At 34.7% G+C, this 27753-nt stretch overlaps 1 protein-coding gene across 4 annotated transcripts; it reads left to right on the top strand.

Moving 5' to 3' along the window:
- Window positions 1–587: 587 nt before the first annotated feature.
- On the top strand, window positions 588–15019 carry LOC124363288. Of its 4 annotated transcripts, none has more exons than XR_006922541.1 (5): window positions 588–820; window positions 5975–6118; window positions 8952–9113; window positions 13254–13332; window positions 14912–15019. XR_006922541.1 is itself a non-coding variant. In XM_046818512.1 (5 exons), the coding sequence occupies exons 1-4, from the start codon at window positions 700–702 to the stop codon at window positions 13312–13314; spliced, it is 462 nt and encodes a 153-aa protein (XP_046674468.1). In that variant the 5' UTR covers window positions 588–699; the 3' UTR covers window positions 13315–13332; window positions 14912–15019. The 4 variants fall into 4 exon arrangements, 3 of the variants coding, with proteins under 3 accessions (XP_046674468.1, XP_046674470.1, XP_046674469.1); XM_046818512.1 differs by having other exon boundaries at window positions 8952–9087; XM_046818514.1 differs by lacking the exon at window positions 13254–13332 and having other exon boundaries at window positions 8952–9087.
- Window positions 15020–27753: the final 12734 nt, after the last annotated feature.

The following is a 27753-nucleotide window of genomic DNA, read 5'->3' as shown; positions in this document are numbered from 1 at the left end:
AGTTAGGGACTGAATTATGTGTAATTCTTATACGTTGAGCATGTCCTGCTTTGAAAAAGTGCTTATCAAATATTGCTGGGCTCCCTAAATCCTTACTATATCCAACATGTACACACTAAAATATCATAGAACCCACCTTTCAGTTTAAAATGTCAGGAAATATATCACCATATTAGAATGTAAAACTATTTATTTTAAACCTACTTGTTCGGTTTGAAAAATTAAACCTTATTTTCTTACCTTTTTCAAAAGAAAAATTAGCGTAATATGACATTTTCATTTAGTTTTCCAGATTGTATTTTGCAACATAACATTTATTCCTTAATATGTATATCTGCCACATTTTTTGTTTACAAAATGTTTAAATTATGTGTCGAATGGCCCGTATGTTGTTAAGTAAATTACAAAAAAATTAGTTGTCTGGCTCATTAAATCGAGCTGGGGACAAGGATATTTTTCCTTATCCCTTATCGAAATGAAGCGACATGTTTTGGCAGAACTGTCCCCAGCTCGGTAATTTCAGATGACCTCCTGACCTGTGATAAGATAGTCTCTCAGCGGTGGCCGCTATATTAGTGATATAAATGGCGGTGTGCTTTCTGTTTATCACTCTTCTAGAGTCCGCTGATGTGAAGTGTGGTGTCTTGCGAGTTCCGACTCCAAGTCTGCTATATCTCTGCGTCGGTTTACTTATCTTTTATGCTGTCCGGCTGTAGAGCTACAGAAAGTTCAAGTAGCCAAATCGGCGCCAGTGTCACACCCCGCCCCTTCTGCTCCTTCGCCGTTTTGGCTGCTCGACTGATCGATTTTCTTTTTTCAGGTGAGATGTCACGTTTTTCACATGCAAAATATGGGTTCCTTCGAAATCTCAAGCGAAAAATCTAATATGTTTACGTTATTGGCCATTAATGTCCCATGCCACCTTATAAACAGTTCTTGTGGATCACTGATGGCTCACGGTCAATATCCTTTCATGGACCACGAATGGCCCATGAATTCATATTTATATGTTGTTTTATCTACATCAGGCATTTAGTTAACTTAGTTAAAGTTAAACAATACTGTAAAGTAACTGATTTAAAAAATATTTTCTACCTGGAAAATATTTAAATGCTGTTCCTACAAATTCAAAAATGTTATATTTACAAACTATTTACATCGTTTAATACCATTCATTAAAGCAAATGAGATGTAATCATTACATGTAATGAGACATAATTTTTATATCACAGATCATTAGGTGTAATGATCTGTGATATCAAAATTACAATCATATAAAAATCAAATAAGTTACTACCTCCAATGTGGTAATATTTCCTTGACTTCTGATGTACTGAAAGTGTTGTTATTATTCCATAGTATCTTGTTTTTATTTACTTGTTTACATTATAATATAATAATGGATATATTATATCCTTACATTGATTACGTTAGTTCATTTATGTTGACTGTCATTTTATTGGTGGAGAAAATTTGTGAAAATCAATTTGGCATGTGGCATAGTTGTTTTTAATAATAAAGATTTCAACTAACTCAAAAATAATGAATTCCTATCTTCAAGAATGGTAAATTATTTTTCTTACACCACAAATGTGTTGCTAATTTTTTAATTGATTTCATGAGTTCATACCAGAACTATCTAGGAAGGAAAGAATATTTATGAGTGAAACTCATACATTCTGTTTACAAAATTAAAACATTCATTTACACCCCATAATGGTCTTCTTGGGCACAAATGACTGACATGGATCTCTTATGCATTTTTGAGACTTACATGCCGAGATAAATTATGTTGCATATTTAGACTCTGAGCATACAATTCTGTATTAATTTCATCCTCTTCAGTGATTAACCTCTCATCTTAAGTTATTGCTTCTAATCAGATTCACATATGATTTTTCTGAAAAGAGTTATTGATGCTATGATATTATCAATACAACAAGTAGAAAATTTAAAAATGGACAGTAAAAGAATTATAACTTTTAATATTCTCAACTCAATGTCATACTAAAGATTTTTACACTTACTGGCCTAGCTAATGTACACAATTTTGCATAGCAATACTAGACTGGCTCAAGTTCACATTTTTACATAGTAACACTGGACTAGCTAAAGTACACACTCTTACATAGTAACACTGGACTGGCTAAAGTACACAATTTTACATAGTAACACTGGACTAGCTAAAGTACACAATTTTACATACCACTGGACTAGCTAAAGTACACAATTTTACATAGTAACACTGGACTAGCTAAAGTACGCACTCTTATATAGTAACACTAGACTAGCTAAAGTACGCACTCTTACATAGTAACACTGGACTGGCTAAAGTACGCACTCTTACATAGTAACACTGGACTGGCTAAAGTACACACTCTTACATAGTAACACTGGACTGGCTAAAGTACACACTCTTACATAGTAACACTGGACTAGCTAAAGTACACACTCTTACATAGTAACACTGGACTGGCTAAAGTACACAATTTTACATAGTAACACTGGACTAGCTAAAGTACACAATTTTACATACCACTGGACTAGCTAAAGTACACAATTTTACATAGTAACACTGGACTAGCTAAAGTACTCACTCTTACATAGTAACACTGGGCTAGCTAAAGTACACAATTTTACATAGTAACACTGGACTATCTAAAGTACGCACTCTTATATAGTAACACTGGACTAGCTAAAGTACGCACTCTTATATAGTAACACTGGAGTAGCTAAAGTACGCACTCTTACATAGTACCACTGGACTAGCTAAAGTACACACTCTTACATAGTAACACTGGACTGGCTAAAGTACACAATTTTACATAGTAACACTGGACTAGCTAAAGTACACAGTGTTGAACAGACCCAAAAAAGACGATTTTATTAAGTATTTATGACATGTTATGTAAGCCACTAGAAGTCCTAGAAGTTTGTTTTAACGTTAAGCTGGGCACATAATACTCCTCTGTAATATTATTATGCAAGCTTTAATGAGTATATCATTAGTAAAACATGTTACATAATTTATTCTAAAAGTGACCAAAAAGGAGTAAGACCTACAATAAATTAAAACTTTGTCATTTATTTGAAATTTTTCATACTTTTTCCTTGCTTAATAGTTTGAACTTATTAGTGCCCTGATAAGGTCTAAGGTATTGCTCAGGTATTGGTTATTAAGGTTGTATTACCGTATTCACGGTTATCCTGACAACTTTCCATTTATTACATCATTCTATTACTACTCTATCCCCATCAGTCAGTTATAAAAGTAAAACAATTTATTGTATACATAATGTTTTCTGAAAGTAAAACAAAATATAAATAAGATTTGAACCAGTAGTGATTAAATCTGTGGACTCTAGAAGATAGTTTTCAAGATAAACCAGCTGATTTTCCTATCAACTAGTAACATAAGATATTTAACATAAGATAACAAAATATAATAAGGTGTAAGAATGGATCAGAAAATTATTGACAGAAGGTGAAAGTATTTCTCAAATATATACTATCACAAAAAGCAATTTATCAACTAATTAATTAAAATCAATCAATTCATTGTATTTCATTCATAAAATATTAATTGAAAATACAAACACTGTACATTAGAGATGGAATTATTGTAAACTTGTCGTTTTGTGATAAGTAAATAATAATATTTGCATTATTGAAAATAAAATTTACTTTCTGGTTTTAAATTATGTTTATGGAAATTGTAGAGATTAATGTACAGACAAAAGTCCCTTGAAAAGAAACAATTAGTCCTACAATTCTTATGAAATGAGCATCAACGCATGAAGATAAAAACATTGATAAAATCCATTTAGAATGAAATTGCGAGTTATGAAGAGTCACAGTATTATTATTCTATTGTTTGTAGGATTTACTTCATTTTTATTGATGTTCTGTTATCATAAGTTACCAAAAGAGAACGTATTAAACTGGCTTTGTCTGTATGGAGATACTTGCCAAAACAACAGCTTATTTATCTCAAAGCAGTGATTACATATGTAGTACTATTTCTGTGAATCTGTGAGTACTGTTGCAAAACATTAGAATACTGTTACATTGTTAGAATTTTATATTGCATTATTTAAACCAATCTGATTTTATAATCTGTATGTTTTATTTCCAACATTAATAATTTAAAAAAAAGCAATATAACAATAGATAAGTGTTATGATAGAAAAAGCCAAAACATTAATAAATATTAGACAAAAATTCAACAACAATGATATTAGTAACAATGCTTGGACATTATTTTGTAAGGAACTCTTAGTTTCATCAAAGAAGTCTAAATGTTCAACTGCTTCAACTTCAGTTCTAAGAAGTCAAGAAACTTTATTATTTATAATTAGTTTTATTTATTTGTATGGATTGAGTGTTAACAAATAAATTATAATGTTATACATTCACGACAACGTATACCCCATTGAATATACACAATCTTTCACTGTTGTTGTGTATCCAGTCAGGTACACACTGAGCTTTCGTAAAGCGTATTGTGCGCCCGATGGGTACACGTTGCTAGGAATTTCTAATTGCGTATTTATTGTTTGCCTGTCTTGTTAAGTTTGATCCTGTGCTTAAATAAATACCTTAGACTATTGTGTACCCCATCGGGCACAGGATTGCTTAATATTTTGGGTAAAAAGATTTTTTATATACTCCTTTAGGTACATGGAGAAATATTGAAAAAAATATATTTAAATATTTTTGTTGCACAAAATTGGAAAGCATACATACTTTTCTCATTATACTTTAACGTTTAAAGTAAAAAAAGACGATTATGGATTTTTGCCTTTAATTTATTAAAAAATTAAACGGCTAATAAGTTTGAAAATAAGCCATTAGTCGTTTTGAATATATTTCAAAATAAGTTTTATAATATTTAATAAAGTAATTATGTTATTTAGAATTCAAAATAATTGGATCAAATGCTGCTGTTCTGACTGCTATTTTTATTTTTCTAGCCTATAAGAACAAGCTATTGTTTTCCCTAATTTTTGGTTGAATGATCCCACACAGAAATAGACTGGCAAGGAAATAAAATGCTTAAAATGTATTTTTAATTTTGAAAAAATTAACTTCTAAAGTTAATTTTCATGTAAACAGAGAAATATTTTCAAATGGCTTTTTAGGTTTTCTTAACACGACTGAGATCCTTTTTTTCTTTTTTTATGGTTTGAACATTTATATCTGTTTATAAAATGAATTTCTGAGAGGAACTCATTATTGCCAATAAATAGACTGACCACACAAAATGAAGGTCACATTATGAATAAAAATCAACATAACCAAGAAAACCAAATTTGACCTTCTTGTACTAAATGACAATATTTCATTCAGAATTGAAAATTCTCAATCAGAAAAGTTCAACAGCATAAAACAAAACAAATACAACAAACACATTCTAAATAGCTATTTTGTTTCCTAAATCAAAATAAAATAAATAAAAAAGCAGGAATGAAAGGAAACTCAAAAATTTTTTTTTAAGACAGTCATTATTCTCACAAAAATATATTGATGGGACTGACAAAACGAAGAAACCCAAATTTTACCTACCTATACTAAAAGACATTTATTTGATTTTCTGAAGAAAAATCGAGCAATGATAGGTAGGTAATGCAAGTTTATTTAAAACAATATGTGATTGAGAATTTTCGTAACTAAAGAACTCAATAAAATGAACAAGAAATCAATTGACCATCCAGCACATTTTTGTTGTTTCCAAACTCTCTCTTATTTTGATAAATTTGTAATGTTGTAACTATCAAAAACAACATCCAAGTTTACCCAGATTGGGATTTAAATTATAAGTTTTCATATGTGTAACATTTTATTTCTGTACCACAATGTGTATTTGCGTATTATTTACTTTATCGTTATATTATGTTATGTTATAAAACTGTAGGAATTAAATAAAAAAATCTCTTGTTAAATGTGAAACTTGAATTGCCTTCATTTTTTCCAGTATACTATCTCGTAATGTCATCAATTCCGCAAGGGGCTTTTGCTGCTTTTAAGGTACGCCAGGGAATTGACGATAAACCAGCTGGCTTCCAGAGGTACAAGGAGGATAAACAGGGCATGCCTTACCCACCTGTCAATAAAAAACGTGAGTATAATTAATTATGACATTTAATATCTAGAAATATAATAACTTAATTATTAAACCGATAATGCATTGAATAATGCTTTTGCCTGTTAGTGTATAAATAGAGTGTTCTATGTTTTTAACACTTCATCTCAATAAAATTAAATAGCATAATTATTTTGGTTGGGAAAATTACTTATTAACAAAATGCTTTGAACAAGGACATACACAGAGGATTACAAAATGAAGGATAAACCCCTTCCTTAAATTTTGAAATAATACGCAGGTTTAACATGCATGGTTAAATCTCAGGATTACATGACCAAAAATAATAGCAATTCAGTAAATATTTGTGGCTGATATTAAAATATAAAAACAACTAATACAGTTATAAATAGCTGTGAGGTGATAAAATTAAGGCCATAGATTAATGAATGAAATGAAATGAAATGAAATGAAATATGTTTTGAAATGAAATATGTTTATTGTCCTTAATCAACAGTAGTTGCAATAGACATAGTCAAATGTACACAGCCTTAGTGTAATCTTAGATATTAAAGGTTACATGTCAAATTATATAGGTCAAATAGAATAGATTTGTAGTCAACAAAAGTGAATAAGATATGGTAAATCTACATTTAAAATGTATAACAATACGTGTAATAAGTTAAAAACATATAAATGAATAAAACCTATAAATAAATTAAACACACAAATAAATACAAAGATTCAAGTAAAAAACACATATTTACATAATATCTTGGATTACAATTTTATGGAATAGAAATTCCCATTTTCAAATTCAGCTGCACTATAAAATACTTGACTAATCAGCCAATTTTTCGGGTCAAATAAAATTGATTGCAATAAATATAAAAAATACACAACAATTCAATAATTACTCATCACTGATTAACAATACTAACTAATAAACAGTTATAAATAGCCATTAGATGATCAAATATGAACATATTAATTAACAAATACAAGAAAATAAACCTGAGTACAAGTAAACAAATGAATATATATATAGCAAATGTAGCGATAACAAGCAACATTAACAAGCAAGATTCGTTCAAGACAAAGATAAATCAGCAACCCAAGAGAAGGCATTGTTAATTCCATCCAAAATAAAGTTCTTGGAACACCCCTGGATTTGAACATGAATAGTTTAACGCTGCAGTAATATCACCATAGCCATCCCTAGTTTGGTTTGATCAATTAAAATACCAAACAAATAATTTACAATTTTGTAAATTATTTTGTAACAAAATAATTTACAAAATTTAATGTAAATTTTACAATATATTATTACACAACAACAAAACTGAATACAGCTGGTTGATTTGTTCAGTAAACGATTTTTTTTCAATATCACTTGACAGGCTAATTGAGTGACTTCGTAAATATAGTATATATGAAGATTGAGGTACACAAATTCTCGCTTAGGTGGAGCTCTAATCTGGATATTGTATTTGACATACAGAGTGTAAATTAAGTCCTAATACACCTGGATATATTCCAAACGGATTGAGATATCAATGTACAATCTTCATCATACTTATTAAATTACTTTTTTGGATGTTTTGAGGATAACAAAAATTTCACCCCCCTTTTCAAAGGGGGGTAGAAGGGGATAACTTTAAATTTTCAAATTTTAACCCCTATCTTGTAACATGTCGTATTAAAGGTCTATTCAATAGAAACACAATGACACTAAGAAAAAACCTCTACGCTGTTTCTAGCAAAAGTTATGGGCAAATAATGCAAAAAATCTGTACAGACCTTGCCAATATCTTGTGCATATCAACACAATGCATGTGTGATATCTTTTAGTAAGATTTTGAGAGGCCCAGCTTAATTCTTTACATAGTATCTATTGTTTCTTGTGTGCATAGTTTTGGTAAGAGGTGCCTTTTTCTAGATGGCATTACAATATAAGGGCTTATTTGCCTATAACTGTTGTTAGGATTGCCGTAGAGATGTTTTGTTCATACCATTATGTTTCTTTTGAATTTACCTTTCAAATGACATGTCACAAGATAAGGGTTGCAATTTGAAAATTTAAAGTGACCCCTCTCTTCCACCCTTTGAAAAGGGGGGGGGACTTTTGTTACCCTCAAAAAAGTCCAAAAAAGTATTTTAATAGGTATGGTGTAGGTTTTACATTGATACTTTAATCCATTTGGAATACATCCAGGCATACAGGACTTAATTTATACCCTGTATAAAATCTTTTGAAAGAGTGACCCAGTATGTCATTAATGTATACAACTCAGATCATGTAAATTAGATTGGCAGCACTGGTTGAAAGCCCTTTTTGTTTCTAACATGGTTTCTAAAATGTAGCATATATAGACCAAATTTGAACTACAAAGCAGAAATTACAACTATATTTTTATGAATTAATAAAATAATTATTAGATTATTTGTACTTAAGATAGTTTTTACAGTCCTTGTACTTGAGTGATTTGAAACAATATGTTTTTGTACAGTTTATAGAAGGGTGGACATTATCAAGGACGTAGCCAGTTTTTCAATTATTTTTTAACAAATGATTATTATTATTTAAATAACTCAGTATTACAGACATGTAATGATGAAAGATCATTTTCAACATTAAAATGGGTCAAGAACTTTTTAAGGAACAAAATGGAGGATGAACGGTTGACTGCACTTGCCTTTCTTTCTGGCCACTTACAAAAAATATCAGTCGTCTTGACCCCCCAACATTTTTTCCTGACTATGTTCTTGGACATTATTGAGGGGGCAGGGCAATATCTAACCCAAAAATCTCTCAATGCTGCCCTGTTCATATCAAAAGTATTGATAACGTTCATGATTATGATTGCAGTGGTGGAGCAATCTCCTCTCAAATACAACAGTAAGATGATGAACAGCATCTGGGGCCAGTACAACCGCTATTCTGTCCACAACATGAAGAAGAACACCGATGCCAAAGAGGTTCTGCTTTGGGCGGAGCAGCGGCTGTCAGTACTTCTTCAGTCTTTTTGAAGTATAGTATATAAAATATTTTAGCAAGATTCAAGCTCTATAAAAAACAGAATAATTTCAATAGCTTTAGAAAAAGTTAAGATTTTGTGTAATGTCGATGTAAAGTAGTTATTGAATCACATAAGTACATAAAATTGTTAGATAGATTCTCCAAATTGTTATTGTTTGTGGGTTGGATTAGCAAAAAAAAAAATTGATAGTAAAAATCGCTTTGATGACAAGAACACTGTTTTATATACATTATACAATGTTTCAATATATAACGTATTTAAAAATTCTACTAACTTAGTTTTCTTTGAAAATATAATAAACAATCTAAAAACTAGAGAGAAATTATATTTATCCGGATACTTAGTACAGTAGTAACTTAATGTTAAAAATTATTTAATTAAATATAAATTTTATGAAACCATTTTTTATTTACTGTTAGTAAATACCTTAATACAGTTTCATACACACCATTGGTTGCATTATAACCTCAAAGTATCCCAAAAACTCTAAAATATTTTAATTACTGAATTAAATACTGATTAATTAGTATATGTATTTTGAAGCGGGATTTTCAAGTTTTATGTATTCAACAACGGTAACTGACCACTTTGGATTCTCATAATTGTAAATTTAATAACGAATCCAACATGTTGAACTTTGATATCATTGATGATTATGGTTATCAAAATAGATGTTGTCTTACCAGGACTTTATGTTGCAAACTTTCCAATGCAAAAGGAAAAGTTTGGGTTGTCCCACAAAGTGAAAAGGAATAATCCTTAGCAGTAAATTAAATATTTTGTTAGTTGCAGTTTGAATTTCTTCCAATGATTTGCTTTACTCAACTACTTTCATGTCTTTCATTATAGTAATTTGTATTTTTTAATCAATAGAAAATAAAAATCTAATACTAGCTTCTTTTTTAACTATACCACTATTCAAATTATTTGTAAACAAGAGATAAGGTGGGTACAAATTCTATCCTATCCACAATATATTTCCTATATAAGTCATAAGTCATTTATTAGCACATAACATTTTACACTATTACAAACTATAATACAAAGCAGGTGCCTCGTCATAATATAAACTTATCAACTAAATAACTAATTTAATAAAAAACTATTATAACATACACACAAAAAACACACAACAAATAGTTTTAGAAATTTACACGTTTTGGAAATTGGTTGAATCTAAAAAATATTAATTTACTGAATAATAGGTTTTATCGAAGAGAACGGTTTTTAATTTTGTTTGGATATTGTTTGATCATACATTTTTGAAACATTGTGGTAAAAAATTGAATAGCTTAATTACTACATAAAATGGTGTTTGTTCAAATAGTTTTGTCCTATGAATTGGGATTAGAAGCAGATTTCTCTGTGTCTTGTATTATATTATAACTGTGGGGAATGACACTTTCTAGTGCTAAATGTTTATCTCGATACATAATAATATAATTTTATGTTTCCTAAATAATATAAATCCTTTTTGAAGAAAACACATAGATGAGTAGGAAAGGACTCAGGATGCTTAATTGTAGAAATTATGTGGGAGCAAAAAGGTCTGATCTTTCTTGTAGCTTTGCATTTTATGTTAGTACAAAAATATTTTTCCTTGCCAGTGTAATTTATGTGTAGTCTATCTTGATGAATCTACTTTTTTGTAAGGACTCCATACTGCCTTTTGGTGCTATTTATATGGTTTAATAACTCACCAGCAACCTTTGGTCTTATAGAACACACTAGATTGGCAAACTAAAACCTGGGCTTCTAGAAATGTTTGATTGATAATACAGGGTGTCCAAAAAGTTCCGGACTATAAGGATTAGAACGTAATTTGACTAATAACGTTGTTAATAGTTATTGTGTTGTTAAGTTGTATTATTGTAAGTTTCTTCAAACCCCTATGATATGGGAAATTTTGGATACCCTGTACAGATTGGTTTTACATGTAGTAGGAAGGATTTCTTTACACTTTAGTAGGTTCATTCACATCCTGTTTTTCTCATCAATCTTGGAAGGCAACTGTAATGTTCTAAGATATCTTCAGTCTTTCCCAATCATGACATACTATTACCTGCAGGAATATTCATGTCATCTATAGTACAAAAGGCATTTAGAGAATTGTAGTCAACTTGGTATGAGCTTGATGTAGTAAAACGGAACATTTTGAACAGAAATGGTCCCAACAGTGAACCTTGTGGGTTGTCAGAGCTTGTAACATTTGAAAACATGCAGAAGACAGAACAGACAATAGTTTCATTTGATTTAAAATAGCGAGCTTATGAATTTGAAAGTGGGTAGAAATTTGTTAACTATTTGGTTGTTAAAGACAAACCTTTGTTGTGCTGGACACAATTCTCAGGAAAAACACAACTAATGTTAACACAAAATAAAATAAACTTTGCATTACCTTATTTTTGGAGTTAATTGTTAATTACCATGGTAACAGCTCACCCACAGGCCTTTGCCTGTGTTCCCAATAGTTAAATAACTAACAATTTATTCACAGAAGTCTTTAGATTGTTTATTTCAAAGACGTTCAGTTTCATTTTAACAAATGAATCCCTCCAGTTGACACGCTCAGTCATATAATCTTTTCACGTGCACTAGATGTCAATATTGTATTCATAAAATAATGAAAACATTCTTATCTAAATTAAACACTCCCAATAAAGATTGCACCATTGCAATACTGGGAATACGGAGCTTCATTGAAAACATTTAATGGGATTGTTTTCAGATGGTTCGTGTAATATTAAAGAAGAGTTCTGTTAGTTATCAAGGTCTATCTCAATTGCCCTTTGAAACAAAACAGCTCTCAATCTTTAGCAAAACTATCATCTCAGCCATAAAGATAAAATCTGTTTACAGTAATAAACATGTTATCTATGTTGCCACTCATCAGTACTTCTTAGTTTTATTATAATTATACCGAACTACCAGGAACGTAGCCAGAGAGGGGGTCCAAAGGGTCCGGTCCCCTCCAAATTTTCAATTTTTCAATTTATTTTTAAACGATTATTATTATTTAAATAATTCAGTATTACTCACATGTACTGCTGGAAGATCGTTCTCAACAAAGAAACGGGTCAACAACTTTTTAAGGAAAAAAATGGGGCCTTACTCTCTGTCCACTACGGAAAAATATCAGTTGTCTGGACCCCTCTCCCCCAAATATTTTTCCTGGCTATGTTCTTGCGAACTACTGTATTTTGTTTATAAGGATTTAACAACTATTCACTTATTTATTTACTATGAAACATTAATTTTTGAGAAGTAGGGAATTTCTTGATACATGGGGGAAATATATAGAACAAAATAAAAATTCACTGATTATAGAAATTAGCTTCAGTAAAATTAAATTTATTGTCAAACATACATGTTGCATAAAACAAATTTTCAGATTCATTGGTTGTTGTTTATATTTTTTATAACACCATACAACTATAACAAAAGTTGTATTTTTTCAAAACCATCATATACAAAATAATAACTATACTTAATTATATCAGTTTATGATTTTGTTCTGAACCTAATGCTTAATTAATTTTGAAGTTATATTATTTATTTATTTAAAAAAATAAGTTACAGTTTTAACATCCAAAATTACTTTTTTAAATATGCTACATTTCGTGAATATAACTTACATCAATATACAGAGCCACAGAATATTTGATTTCTTTCCATATTATTTTTAAAACACATTGCTATTGCCAGGTTCATAGTAATGTAAAAAATATAACTAAATTTTATGCCTTGTTCATATATCAGATGCCCAAAAATTATAATTGTAATTAATTGATTACTTACTCTTATACATAACAAGAGTTTTACTGATAAGAAATTCCAAAATGGCTGTCACCTTAGAAAGGTATTTAAATAAAGCCTTGCTTACCGTTTTTCAAGATTGACATATGATTACATCTGTTTTTATTAAATTATTGGTAGATTAATAAAACTATTATCAATGTGACTTTCCTTATCAAAATCGATAATAAACTCAATTTACAATGAAGCTAATATTTTGATTTCTATTCAGTCCGTTCTTGAGAAACTACCTAACTGTAAAGTTAGGTCTACAGTAGTTTAGATGGAGGGAATCTGAGATTGAAAATAAGTAAAACAATATTTTATTATTCTAGGGCTACCGCTACTCCCCCTGCTTATCATGTCCCAGGATTCACCCCAAACTTCTTCAACTGAATTTGCTGATGTTATGAGGTAAAATATCTGATTATCAGTTGTTTAAATCCTTTATAAGCAAAACATAATCAACTTAGGGCCAAAAAAAGATCAGCCATTATAAACTTCATTGTTTTAGTGCTTTTATGTGACAGCTTATATTTTGATGTGGCAATTTCTTTGATATGCATGTTAAAAAAAACAAGGCCAGTGTTTACTATGAATTCAGTCAATAGAAACTGTAAAAACAGGCTCATAATAGTTTATGTAGACTACTTATTCATGTTGTCTATGTTGCTATAAACAACAACAAACACCATACTATTTCATTCTATGCCATAACGGAACAGTGTTTGATAGAATCCTTAATTATTAGAGACTGCAGTAGATTTAGATTATCAAATAATATTAAAAACTCTTTTAGCTATAGAATTTTCATTTACAAAACAAAATACTCAACACACGTTCATGGGATTTCATCTCCTACTCCTAGGCAGAAAATTCTCTCCTACTCCTAGGAATCTATATACTGTTGGTTTGTAGTTTAGAGGGTCTAACAATTTAGGCATGAGAGGATTAGGTTTGTAAGGGCTGTCTTTACTTTATGCCTATTTTTAATTTATGTAAGGAATAAATGTAATGAAATGGGGAATCTGAAAATCTCCGTAAGTTTATCCAATTCGAAATCGGAATACTTTGTTCACTTAGTACTAGAAGCTGATGAACATCTCACTTCACTTTTTATTCTTCTATAGGACGGCCTATTGCCATACACTTAAGCCTCAAGGGTCTTTTACGCACTCCGGAAGAACACCATGAGGCCAACCAGTCTACGGTTTCAGCAGTTTAAAAACTGCTAAAAACAACCGATCAGGTCCTCCTGGGGAAATTCGCCACCCTTGTCCAAACAACCAAAGATGGTGTACCACTCCCTTGCTATTGCAGGACAGTCAAAGATCAAGTGTTCAGCTGTTTCCTCCTGCTCATCACACACTCTATAGAGCACATCCTCCTGAAGGATACTGACTCTGTGAAGATGTTTCCTCAGGTGACCACGTCCTGTAATCAGACCCATAATCACTGCACTTAGTCCTAAAAGGATCTTTGGGTTTGCTTCCGGAGTGACAGGATATTCAGGATGGGCAAAATGGGATATGAGCCACCCTCCTGTCGAGATTCTATAAGGATGTTTAGTGAACACTATATTTTTTCAATTTTTGGCACATAGTTGAGCCCTACTAAGACATACAAACAAAATTACTTCTCATTGTTGTAAAATAATTGTAGCACTTTAGTTTTGTACCACAACAGAAAAGCATGTGCACAAATGGGCTATTTCTCTTATTTTAAACTTAACGAACAAAAACACAGTAGTATTGATAGGTAATGTGTTTTTAATGATTGAACAGTACTAACCTCTTTATAGCTGATCCTTATAGGGCTAAAATAAAATATTTAGTTTTGTACTTCAAATAGGATAAGGGGCATTTAGGCCCTTCACGAGCTACGTCAATGATGAGTGGAGTATTAAACACTGTGAAGACAATTGATATTTCACAAAACATTGTATATTTTAAGAGTACAAAAGTAATAATTGTTCTTTTTTTGTTTGTTTCAGGCAAGTGGCCATCATGTAGTCAACATTAGGGGGAATTATGGGGCATTGAAGACGTTGAGATATTATTATACTGTCAATGTTTTCTACTAAATAAAATGTGATATGATATATCAGTATTATTATACCAGGATACTGAGTTTTGTATCATCCTTAGATTTGCTAATGGTAGTGACAGACTGTCATTTTATGGCATTAAAACATTGGAAATCCCTCAAGAGAGCATACTTTGAAAGTACAGTCTTACTGACAGTAAACTAACAAAGGGGTTAGGCAATGGTAGATTGATTTATGAGACCACTATAATTCTATACATCGCAGACTGCTATTGTTAACTATAATAATTAGAGTAAAAGTTGTATGATTCAATCAATATCCAGTGGTTCAGAATACTTATCTTTGCATTTCTAGAAGCACAACAGACAGGTTACTGATGGAAATAGGTGAGTAAGGGATGTTACAACGGAAATGGATGTAGTAACAATTATGACCCTTTTGAGATTCATCAAAAACTCTGGAATACCTACCCTACATAGTTTCAGCAGGTGTGGTGATTTCATCTAGATATATTCATGTGGTGCCTCAGAAATCACAAGTGGTGCTATCTTAAGCAACTCAAAGTTGAGACCCAAAGTTACACAAATTTTGCTCTTTGAGATGACCAGATTTCACATCAAAAGGATCGCGAACAAGGGACATATTAATAATGATATCAACTTCAACATTATACTTCTGAGAAATCTATCTTCAGTTTACAAGAAATGAAGTCTCCCATATATGGTTCCTTGGATCAGAAGGAGAAATAACACCAAGAAATCCTTTCTTCAGATGAATAACAACCTTTAAAATAATTCAGAAGCCATCCAAAGCATCACAGGAACTCTGCTTACTATCTGACTACCAATAAAATGACTCCAGGAGTTCTGCTCACTATCTGTGAATATTAATAACACTGAAACAGGATCTCTATTCACTACATATCAATGACACTTGACACAGGAACTCATTATCTAACTATCAATAACACATGGCATAGAAGTTTTGCCCACTATCTATGAGTATCAATAACACTAAAAACAGGAAATCTGGTCACTATCTGACTGTCAATAATGCACACAAACTTGCTTACTATTTAAAATTAGTAACGTTCAGGTCATAATACATCTTTTGCGGACTATTTAGGTCCTTAATCAGTATCTAAAAAAGTTTTTGACAGAATTCAGCCAGTATTGGATAAAGATGTTGCCACCAATAATGCAATATCGTTATGCTCAACAGAACCACTATAAAATTTCACATTCTTTAATTTACAGATTTTTTAGTACCTCTAATTCCTGAATCACTATTAACTATTTCTGACTATCAGTTTATTATAACAAGTTTACTAAACGCTTTTAGACTCTTTTGAATAAAAATAACTTTATGCTATTATAAATTGTTACACACAAGTGTAATATAAATGAAAATATATTATACAATCATTTATTTTTGTCAGGTTTGAATCTCATCAAAACATTGCTAATACAGTTAAAATAATGATTCAGTGTAGCTTCCTTAATATTATTCAAGAATAATAAGAGAAACCTTAGAAATAACAAAGAAAGAAAATAACTTCAAAAAAGAAGAATGTATCAGATTATCAAAAAGATGGCAGTCTGTAATAAAGCAGCAATACTGAATCCTGATTGGTTGAACTTCATCCAACCATGATACAGCTTCATACCTCAATATTCAACTTTGTAATCAGATGTGCAGTACAGGCTCTACCAATTTCAATTATCCTGTTGACTGAAGATGACTTTCCACGGCAAGGCCAAAAATCTCCAGAATTGCATTAGCAGTGTTTCAAGTAGTGTGAACAAAAAAACTTAGATGATATTAATGATATCAGCTATGTAATCCTAAGAAATAAGATTATATTACAGTAAATTATATTATGTTACATCCAAGGTACTCAGCGCTCAGTCTTTAAGTCAGGCTCCACTTGATTCTACATGTACATACATCGACTCCCAAACTTCAATTAATTGGCGTCCAACATTTTCAATCAAGGCAAAACCAACAGCTGAGTCATACTTAATACATACTGGATAGTTGTCATAAGGAAGGAAGAACTCCAAAAGATCCTGCGAAAAGCTACTTGTAAAGGTGTAAACACAATGGTGGCTTATGCATTATTAGATAGCACCATGAACGCAGCCAGGAAAAATTTTGGTGGGTCCAGACAACTGGTATTTTCCCATAGTGGACAGAGAGTAAGGCCCCATATTGTTCCTTAAGAAGTTGTTGGCCCGTTTCTTTGTTGAGAATGATCTTTCAACTGTACATGTCAGTAATACTGAATTATTAATTGGAAACTTGGGGGGGTCCAGACCTCTTGGACTCCCTCGCTGGCTACGTCCTTGGATGGCAAAAACAGAGAAGAAACAAGACTAGGAGGTATCAAACCTACCAAACCCACTGTAACCACCCTTTTATACAAACCAATTTACAACCTGTGACTTAGCTAAAAACCTAAATAAACCTAAAAATATGGATACAGTACAATTGTTACTACTTTACTATAACTATTAATGAATCGATAGAGAACCAATAGAATTGATCCAATACTTAAAATTAAAAAATGTTCTTTCTAGCATATTTTGTTAGAATAACATTTAAAGGGCATTAGTGAAGCATAACAATTACCTATTAATTCGCAAGAGACATAAAACAGGCATGCATGATACTTAAACAGCTGACAACATAGGTAAGAATTTGTATAATAAAAACTTTTGACGACCTTTTAAAAGATTACCCTATGAAACTTTTATTTACAATCCTACTGATCTCAGAAATACATAACGGCGATTCTAGGAGAATGTTCTTCACCCACACTAAAAACTCTGTTGTCACCACAAAATTCATCAGTCGCTGATATTATTCTTCCTCATGAATTTATTTAGTCGCTTGAAAAGTAACAGTTTTGCAAATCCATTCACTGCTAATTTCCTGCACTTCATTCGTGCTATAGTCTTTTTTCCAGCATCTTCCAATATTCTGCAGCACTTTCAAAGCCAGAACAGTCAAGAGAGCAAATCCTGTTCTTAAAATGATTCAAAATTATTCACATATCTACATGTCATAGCACACAACCTTAATCCATCGTATTAATAAACAGTTCAGCAATGTTCCAGCTTCCAAATTGTGAACAGTTGCAACAGATACTAAAGTAACTTTTTTTTATAAAAAAAGTATATATTTAAACTCTTCAAACCTGTCTCTGTAAAAAAAACAGCACAACAATCAGTAAAAGAACAACTTGAGGTATGACAATAAAACCGTTAAGGGTTAAGAAGGGACCTCCTCTGGTTCTGCATTAGCCTCCAAACTTTTATCTGTAGATCTCTGGGTTTCATGATCCACAGCAGTCATAGGTTGACAGTTCTGTCCTTTTGTTGCCAAAACCGATGGTATTCCTTTCTGCGTACCATTTGTACCAAATGGTACCGTTTAACAGTGCCACAGAGGAGACCTCAACTCAGCAGTACCAAACAGCAGTACTCCTCCAAGTGCAGACTAAATATATATCTAGTTTTTACAGGGCGGACTGTGCGGAATTTAATCTCTGCTTTTCAGCTAAGAAACAAACTTTCAAATCAGGGACTTCATCTCAGATAGTCATCCCTTAGAGCCTGTCTGCAGGTTTGTGTTGCTGCACCCCTGATCAGATAATCGGGATCCATCCCAAATCCAAATTCTGTTATTTATTTAATTCAATGATCAGTGCCATTTATCATTTTACAATTTTTTTCCTCCAATTACTGCATTTATAAATTACAACATGCAAGTGCAACATGCCTTAGCCTAATCAGATCTAACACTACATCATCCTACAAGCATCCTTGTCTGCAGCACAGCAAGAGAGAAAATTAATTTTATTGTATTATATTTTAAACAAACTATGGTAAGGAACATCAAACAATTGAGCTGTTCAATAATTAACTAAACTTAGCATGTACAATAATGACTTACCATCTAAATCTAAAACACAGCCTCAAAGTGGAGCAGGCAAAGAAATAGCTACTGTAAATTTCCGAATCAACAAAACGATCATCAACAATAAAATATCAATAAACAAATACAGTAGATAAATACACATAAGGTTGCATTAATTTGTGCAAATACAGTTCCTAGCATTAACATCAACAACACTGGTAAAAACAAAGAACCAAATAAACACCAATATATCCACCAGATGACGACAAAGTAACAATAGTATATCCAGACAATCCAGATATGTGCAGAGTCACGTGCAATTCTTCACTAAATGGTAAACTCTAAGTGCAATTCCAGGATCAAACCCTACGATCAGCAGATATTTCGCTCTCCAGCCTCCTTAATCTATTTATCTTATAGCATAAACGAACAGTACAATAAATAAATATTTACATGGGAAGGCCCGATGCAGGATTAATTTTGTGGGTGATGCCAAATATGACTGGCCTCTGATATATTCACCACACTCGGGTTCTGTGCCTTCTACTGACTCACCAACTTCCATAAAAAAATCACCAAGAAATTTAAATTATTTCACGGTTCCTCTTGAAAATGTCTAACTGGAGTGTTCTTCTCTTCTTATAAAAAATATTTGGTTGAATTTTGTCAAATACAGAATAATATTTTTTTTAACCTCAAGACAAAATATTCTGGATCTATATCTAGCTCTTAATCAGGATACTTAATTAATGACTAAAAGAAAGATGGTATTCTTCTAAGATGTAATGGAATTATCATACTTTGTATTCTTATTAGTTCAGCCCAAAGGTGACATCCAGATATTGTCAGAAAAAGAATAAACATCTTCTCAGAGAATAAACTGCCTTATTGAAATAAATACTACAGTGATACGAATAGTAAATAGTGCATAATAAAGCAATAATACCAGTGAAATTATGTAGCAAATGGACTTTGAAGAATTAAATTTTAAGCAAAAACTCAAAAATTAGTGATGAATATTTGCTATTTTTAAACTAAATTGTGAGTATTGCATTGGTATTGAGCCGGTTCAATACCTATATCTCCCCGGCTCATGTGTGTTTTTATATAGTGTATGTGTGTGTGGTTTATTGGCTGCAGAGGCCACTGACCATTTGAAGGCGTTTTGGCGTCAAGACTCCGAGCCGTGGTGTACAAGTTAGGAGTAGCTCCAGTTTAAAATTTTTGTTTTAATTAAGTGTTTTTGTTAGTTTTGCTGAGCTGTTTTCCTTCTGACATGTGCGGCTAAGTTTACGGCCCCTCACTGATGATGTCCAAGAGATGAGTTGATTTCCTCCTGTCATCTCTCCATCATGCGTGGTCGCAGAGAACCTTCGCTTTTGCGCTCTGCTGAAGGACGGCCACCATGATGGACATTTCTTCTAGTCAACATCTGTGATACCCTGCTCATATTCTTTATTTATTTGTTATTGTTATTGTTGCCATTTATATAGTTTATATTTTGTTATTTAATTTTAAGTTAGTTTTAGATATTATTTAGTTTATTTCTTGGATTTCATTAGGAGCCCGCCCTTTAGCCGAAGGATACCGGGTGAATTGGCATTTCTTGATTCAAATTATGGCGTTTCTAATTTTTGTATGCAGGTGCACCTGACAAGGATTGTTTGAGGTATATACTACTGCAGGCACTTTTATTTTTTTTTATTTTTTTATTTATAGTATATATATATAAATATATATATATATATATATATATATATATTTATATTTATATTGACTGGATAGGCCTATGTTATGTCTTAGTAAATGAACCTGAGTATACTGACCACGTTCTTTTTTTTACCTAGTTTAGTTTTGATCCGGCATCCCGATCGCCACCATGGCGCGCGCTTCCCTGTTGGTTTGCTGTGGGTGTGCGAGCGGCGATGTACGGTTTCAATGGTAGCAGAGCGTGGTTAGCTGCTCTCTCAGCTGTCTCTCAGTTCTGGTTTTGTTTTTTGGTGTAGGTTAGTGTTAGGTAGGGGGAGGTTAGAGTACACAACTTTTTTTTCATTAGGACTCGCCCTAGCACAGGATACCGGGTGGAATTGGTTTAGTGTCTTGCTTCCTGCAGACTTACCCTTTGCAGGGAGCAAGGGACTCTAAATTGCTTAACCGCTAAATTTATCTAACTGTACTCTACTTCTCCCCTATCAATGTGTTGTTTTGTTATATTTATTGCTTCTGTGGTTGTAGGTTGTGGTTAGTGTATATTTGCAGGGTATCCTTCTATTAGGTAGCAGGTATTAAGTTTCTTCACTTGGACCTCGTCAGTTGTAAGCCCTTTGTGAGTTGAGTCCACTTAGGTTACTAAGTAATTGTTGCGTACGCTTTGTTGTTTTATTGTTGTGTTTATTTTGTCTTAATTGTTTGGTATGGCGTTTTCCCTGGTGCCTGAACATCTACGCAAGCCCGAGTTGGTTTTTGAGGTCCTGGCGAGAGGACAGAAGCCCGAGGGAGATGTGAGGGCATTAAGAGCTCAATTACGGGCTTGTAATAGCGTTGGACCGCAGCTGGAATGCAGAGTTCCAAATTAATACAGAATTTGAGTTTTGTAAAACCCGAATGGAGGAATTAGAAGACGATATTAATTTTGAGTCACTTCCCATGTCCGGGTCAGCAAAGGCTAGATTGGCATCTCAGCTTTTACATTGGCGTGACAGAATAGTTTTACTTATGTCAGCTCCTAGTTTTAGACTCTGATATTAAAAGTTGGGCTTTTTTCGGCCAGTAACAAATTAAAACAAAGCCTTAGATGTTTGAGTGAGGTGCGCTCGGTGAAAGAGAAGGGGGTTACTATTTACCCCGCTGTCACTCCAACGGAGGTTCCCACTACCATTACTTTTGCTAACCATCCACCGGCTCTTTCTTTCGAGCCTCCCAGGGTTACTATGTCTCCGATGGGTAGTGGCCCTCCTGAAAGCGGCTGGTGAGGCATCATCTATAGTTGTGCCTTCCTTTTCTAAGCTTTGGCAAACTGCCCCATCCTTTGGGGAGTGTTTTACAACACTTCCCCAGAGTTTGATGGGGCTTGACACTAAATTTACTTATCCATTTCCTTCTGGAAGTTTTTAAGCTAAGAGAATTTCCTGGTATGACAGATGCCATGCTTATGCAGATTTTAGCGCAGTTTTCCTTAAGGCCGCTTTTGATCGCCTTCTAAGACTGCCTTAAGAGAGTGCCACCTTTGACCAGTTCCACGCCGAGATCTTGGAGTTCTTTGTACCTGCTCGGGTTAGGAGCGCTTGCGGGTGGAACGCGTTTACCGTCCTCAGGCACCAGACGAGACGTTGAGCCATTTTGTCGGGGAGATACGGGATGTAGCCCGGGTGTTGCGCTTGAGCTTGAGCGAAACGGAGTTGGTGAGCCTTATTTTGGAGGGCATTAAAACCTGAAGAACGCTCCCCGTTTGATTTTTTGTAGCCGTCCCGCATCTTTGCGGATTTGGACCGCCTCTCCATCATCTCTAGAGGGGTTCAGGATGCGGATGATCAAAGGGAGGCCATGTCGAGGCATCTTCCTCACTTGCCTCCGGGGCCGGTCCATGCTCCGGTGCAGTCTGAGCCAGCAGCTGCTCCTTCCCGTAGGCAGCCTCCTACCTGTTATGGCTGCAAGGCAAGTGGGACATATTAGACCGTTTTGTCCACTTAATAAAAAAAAAACTAGTAAAGCTCTTGCGGACGAGTAAGCCCGACTCGTGCCGTAAAGGTAATTTTTGAGGGCAAATATGTACCTAATTTTGATGGTAAAAAGGTAGCTGGTTTAATACAGAACAGAAAGAAATAGACTTGGGGACAGTTATCATCGTTGGCCGAGAGGGGAGAGGTTGCTGCTCTGGCTGCGCAGGGAGTAAGGGCTGCCCGCTCAACCTGCCCACAACTGGATGTGCTTGTGGGGAATGTGGTGCAGAAGGCCCTGGTTGATTCTGGGTCAGCACGCAGCCTGATTTCTTTGTCGTTTTTTGAAGATCTAAAATCCTCTGGGCTAATACGGCAGGTTGAGCCTAGTTCACTTATCTGCTGGACTGCTTCACGCACACCTTTACCTATTATCTGTAGTGCCCAGATTCACATCAAAATTAATTATTTCTCTTGGGATTGGAGCTTTTTGGTGGCTAAGGACCTGACTTTTCTTTTCATCTTGGGAGCAGATTTTATCGTGGAAAAACTGGCATGATTTTGGATTTGGCCTCCAGTCATGTTTTCTTTGCTTTCGCCAGGCGGGTGCTCGTTCCCTTTTCAGATGTCGAGTCTCGTGGGACTGCTGCCTTAGAGATGGAAGATAAGAGCTTGACTCCTCCTGACCAACTAGGACATCTTACGCCGAAAGAGGCTGAGGACATAAGGCAGATTTGTTCCAGTTCTCCTGAAGTCCTAACTGACAAACTGGGCACGACCAATCTCTTGGAATACGAGATTCGTCTTACAGACACCCGTCCTGTACGTTCCCATCCATATAAGCTTGCTCCGCCCAAGATGGAAATTCTGAGAAATATGATTGATGATTTACTTAAGAGTGGGGTAATCGAGCCGTCTTGCTCAAATTTTTTCCAGTCCAGCGTTTCTAGTGCCGAAACCTAATGGGAAGTCCAGATTGGTCCTGGATTATCGAAAGCTCAATGCTCAGATAGAAATTGACTCCGTGCCTCTCCTCCCCGATTTGCATTCTGCTTTTCTGCTTCGACTGGTTTAGTAAGGCCAAGTATTTCTCCATTTTTGATCTTAAATCAGGCATACCATCAGATTCCTCTAAAACACGAGTCTCGACCTCTCACTGCCTTTTGTGTGCCTTGGAATTTGTACCAGTTCACCCGAGTGCCAATGGGCTTGGCTGTGGGGGCCCAAACACTCACCAGACTCCCTGGATTCTATCTTTCATGATGTCAAATTTAAGTTCGTGTTCAACTATCTGGATGACCTGCTTGTGTACAGTGAGAGTTATGAGGAGCACTTGACTCATCTAGAGGAAGTTCTAACTAGGCTGCGAGAGTCTGGCCTTACCGTCAATCCTGAAAAAGGTGAATTTTGCTCAGCCTGAAATATCGTTATCTGGGTCATCTTGTCTCTTCTCGAGTGTTTGTATTGATCCAGAGAGAACCCAGGCAATCAAGGGAGTTTCCTCCTCCTAAGGATGCCAAGGGGATTGGCCCGTTTTTGTGGGAATGATAAATTTTTTATCGTCGTTTTCATCCCCAATGTTGCTGAAGTGGCGGCCCCTCTGAACTCTCTTAGGAAAAAGGGTGCCAAGTTTGAGTGGGGTGAAGCGCAACAGACTGCTTTTGAGCAGCTGAAAGAGGCAGTGATGCAGCCTCCAGTCTTGGCTATGCCTGATTTCGATCGTAAGTTCGTCCTTGCAAACTGATGCTTCCTCCTTGGCCGTTGCTGCTGTTTTATCGCAAGAAGTAGATGGTATCCGGCAGCCCATAGCTTATGCTTCACGCACGTTAACCCCTTGTGAGAAGAAGAGTTGTGTCTGTTTATGAGCTGGAATGTTTGGCTGTCGTGTTTGGAATTAACAAGTTCAGGCGTTACCTAGAACATAAAGAATTTTTGTTGGAAACCGACAACCAGCCACTTTTCTTGGCTCCTTGCCCCACCCCCCGTCAGCTCGGGAAGATTGGTCGCTGGGTAGTCCCAAATTTCTGCCCTTAAGTTCACAGTGCAGCACGTGCGAGGCACCCAAAATATCATAGCGGACACTCTGTCACGCATGTAACACTTACCCAACGACCACCAGAATTTATCAGAGCCGCCATGTTTGTGGCGTGCTCCTAGACTTTCCTCTGCATTTGTCGGACATTGTTCCACACCAACTTAAGGATCCCGAGCTGACTGCTATCATCAATGAGCCTTAAAAACGGAGGTGCCCACCCTCCTTATTTTCTGTAACCGAGGTTGCTCTATGCTGCCGTGACAAGCAGCGGAGAAAACCTAAGTTAGTGCTGCCAAGCTTTCTTGTACCGATGGTCTTTCAGTATTTTCATTCTTCTCCTGTGGGCGGACATCTAGGAATTCATAAGACCATCGCGAAGATTAGGATCAGTTCATCTGGAAAGGTATGGACCGGGATATTGCAGCTCGAGTACGTTCTTGTGAACTGTGCTCGCTAAGCAAACCGGCTCAAAATACCAAGTTGGGTCTTTTGTCATCTGAGGTGGCGGAAAAAGCTTTGGAGAAGGTTTTCATTGACTATGTTGGGGCCTCTCCCGCGTAGCAAGTCCCGGAAATAAGTTCCTACTTGTTTGTGTGGATGCCTTCTCCAAGTTTGTTTGGTTGTTCCATTGCGGAGTGCTACCGCGCAGCTCACGGTGCAAGCACTTCGTAACCATTTTTTTCAACACTTTGGAATCCCCGCCACCTTAGTTTCCGATAATGGTTCACAGTTTGTCTCCAATATCTTTAAAAGAATGTGCTTTGGGCACGGAATCCGCCATGTGACTACTTCCCCTTTCTATCCTCAGCCTTCTCACTCACGCCGAACGGTTTAATCGCAATCTTCGATCTGCTCTCATTGCCTTTCATGCGGAAAATCAGACCACCTGGGATCAACAACTACCTTGGATCCAATTTGCCTTTAATACGGCCCAGCATGAAAGTCACAAGGCGGTACCTTTCGAGTTATTATTTGGCTTTCCGCCAAACAACCCTTTGGCGAACCTTTGGAAAATTAGCGATCTTCTGCCACCTCCTGGTACTCCCCAATGTGAAAGCCACTTGGGAGGCAGCCAGGCTGAATCTCATTCGGGCTAGGGAGTTAGTAAGGAGGAAGTACAACCGAGGTCGTATTGCCAATCCCTTCCAGGTGGGGGATCTAGTTTACTGCAAGGCTCACCCAGTCAGTTCGCTGTGGATAAAAGAGCTGCTAAACTTTGCTACAGGTGGACTGGTCCCCCACCGCATCTTTAAGTTTCTGACTCCGGTGACTGCCCGACTGGGAGATCCTCAGTCCGGGAAGATTTTCAGGAAGGCGCACATATCCCATCTGAAGCCTTGCCGGAGTCATCCGTGATTTCTCTTTAGTTCTGTGCGGGAGGGTTTTTAGGTCCAGAGGCCTGATCACCTCTGCTCCTTCTTCCTGATCAAGGTTCCTGTTTTTCTTCTTTGTACCCACGCAACTCTTGGAGGGAATTCTTGCCTCCAACTGGATTTTCTTGGTTTTCCCTTCTGCAGACTTCAGGGTTTCCGGTTTATAATTCTTCAACCATTGGGGGGAGAGGCATTTCGTTTGGTTCTTCATTTTGAAGAAATTAACAGAGGGGAGTTCCTCCTTTTGGGGGGGGGGAGTCTGAGCCGGTTCAATACCTATATCTCCCCGGCTCATGTGTGTTTTATATAGTGTATGTGTGTGTGGTTTATTGGCTGCAGAGGCCACTGACCATTTGAAGGCGTTTGGCCTTTCCGGTAGAGTGGCGTCAAGACTCCGAGCCGTGGTGTACAAGTTAGGAGTAGCTCCAGTTTAAAAAAATTTTTGTTTAATTAAGTGTTTTGTTAGTTTTGCTGAGCTGTTTTCCTTCTGACATGTGCGGCTAAGTTTACGGCCCCTCACTGATGATGTCCAAGAGATGAGTTGATTTCCTCCTGTCATCTCTCCATCATGCGTGGTCGCAGAGAACCTTCGCTTTTGCGCTCTGCTGAAGGACGGCCACCATGATGGACATTTCTTCTAGTCAACATCTGTGATACCCTGCTCATATTCTTTATTTATTTGTTATTGTTATTGTTGCCATATATATAGTTTATATTTTGTTATTTAATTTTAAGTTAGTTTTTAGATATTATTTAGCTATTTCTTGGATTTCATTAGGAGCCCGCCCTTAGCCGAAGGATACCGGGTGGAATTGGCATTTCTTGTTTCAAATTATGGCGTTTCTAATTTTTGTATGCAGGTGCACCTGACAAGGATTGTTGGAGGTATATACTACTGCAGGCACTTTTTATTTTTTTTTATTATAGTATATATATATATATATATATATATATATATATATATATATATAATATATTTATTTATATTGACTGATAGGCCTATGTTATGTCTTAGTAAATGAAACCTGAGTATACTGACCACGGTGTTCTTTTTTTACCTAGTTTAGTTTTTGATCCGGCGGCATCCCGTTCGCCACCATGGGCGCGCGCTTCCCTGTTGGTTTGCTGTGGGTGTGCGAGCGGCGATGTACGGTTTCAGTATTTACTATATGTACATACTCAGGATCAACATTACAAAATTCTATACTAACATACTGCTTATCATAATTTAAACACATAATAAGAACATAGAACCATATAAATCCAGAAATAAAATAAATTAAAATTTCAAGAACTGAACTTGAATTAGCTCTATATCTGAATCTGAGCTGGGAACAATGCCTGGGCTGTGAATGAAATTGAAAATTTATTTAAATTTATTAGTATTGATTACTATATAAATACAATAAGTATACACATATATTTTGTACAAGATATACTATCGTAACATAGACTTCATTTGCATGAAATTCTAATATTTCGACATTTGGCACTTTCAAAAAGCAAGTAAACAAAAATACAACTTCAAGTCACTTGTATTAACTTTGTATTAATACAACTTATATTAATACAATATATAAATATACTGCATTTCACTATAAAAAATATAAAAATAATAATTATAAAAATGGTAATAATATAATAAATTATGGTATGTAATAGTAAAAAAAATAAATGTAAGATTCAATCTTGAATTTTACATATTTTAAATACATATCATTATATGTAAATGTAATATTGCTGTATTTTGGTAATTATAATACAATATTAAAAAATGTCAAATTCAGTGTTAACTTGTAAAAC

Source organism: Homalodisca vitripennis, chromosome 5 (genome assembly GCF_021130785.1).
Source record: "Homalodisca vitripennis isolate AUS2020 chromosome 5, UT_GWSS_2.1, whole genome shotgun sequence".
NCBI lineage: Eukaryota > Metazoa > Arthropoda > Insecta > Hemiptera > Cicadellidae > Homalodisca > Homalodisca vitripennis.
Note: the sequence above shows the minus strand (reverse complement) of the source record. Positions and strands in the feature narration are given on the sequence as shown.

What these genes read in the sequence shown, in the direction of transcription:
- LOC124363288 (XM_046818512.1), top strand. Translation starts at nt 700, where the DNA reads ATGCTGTCCGGCTGTAGAGCTACAGAAAGTTCAAGTAGCCAAATCGGC. An exon ending in GATCGATTTTCTTTTTTCAG is followed by an intron (nt 821 to 5,974) that starts GTGAGATGTCAC and finishes CATTTTTTCCAG; the next exon opens with TATACTATCTCGTAATGTCA. An exon ending in CCCACCTGTCAATAAAAAAC is followed by an intron (nt 6,119 to 8,951) that starts GTGAGTATAATT and finishes TTATGATTGCAG; the next exon opens with TGGTGGAGCAATCTCCTCTC.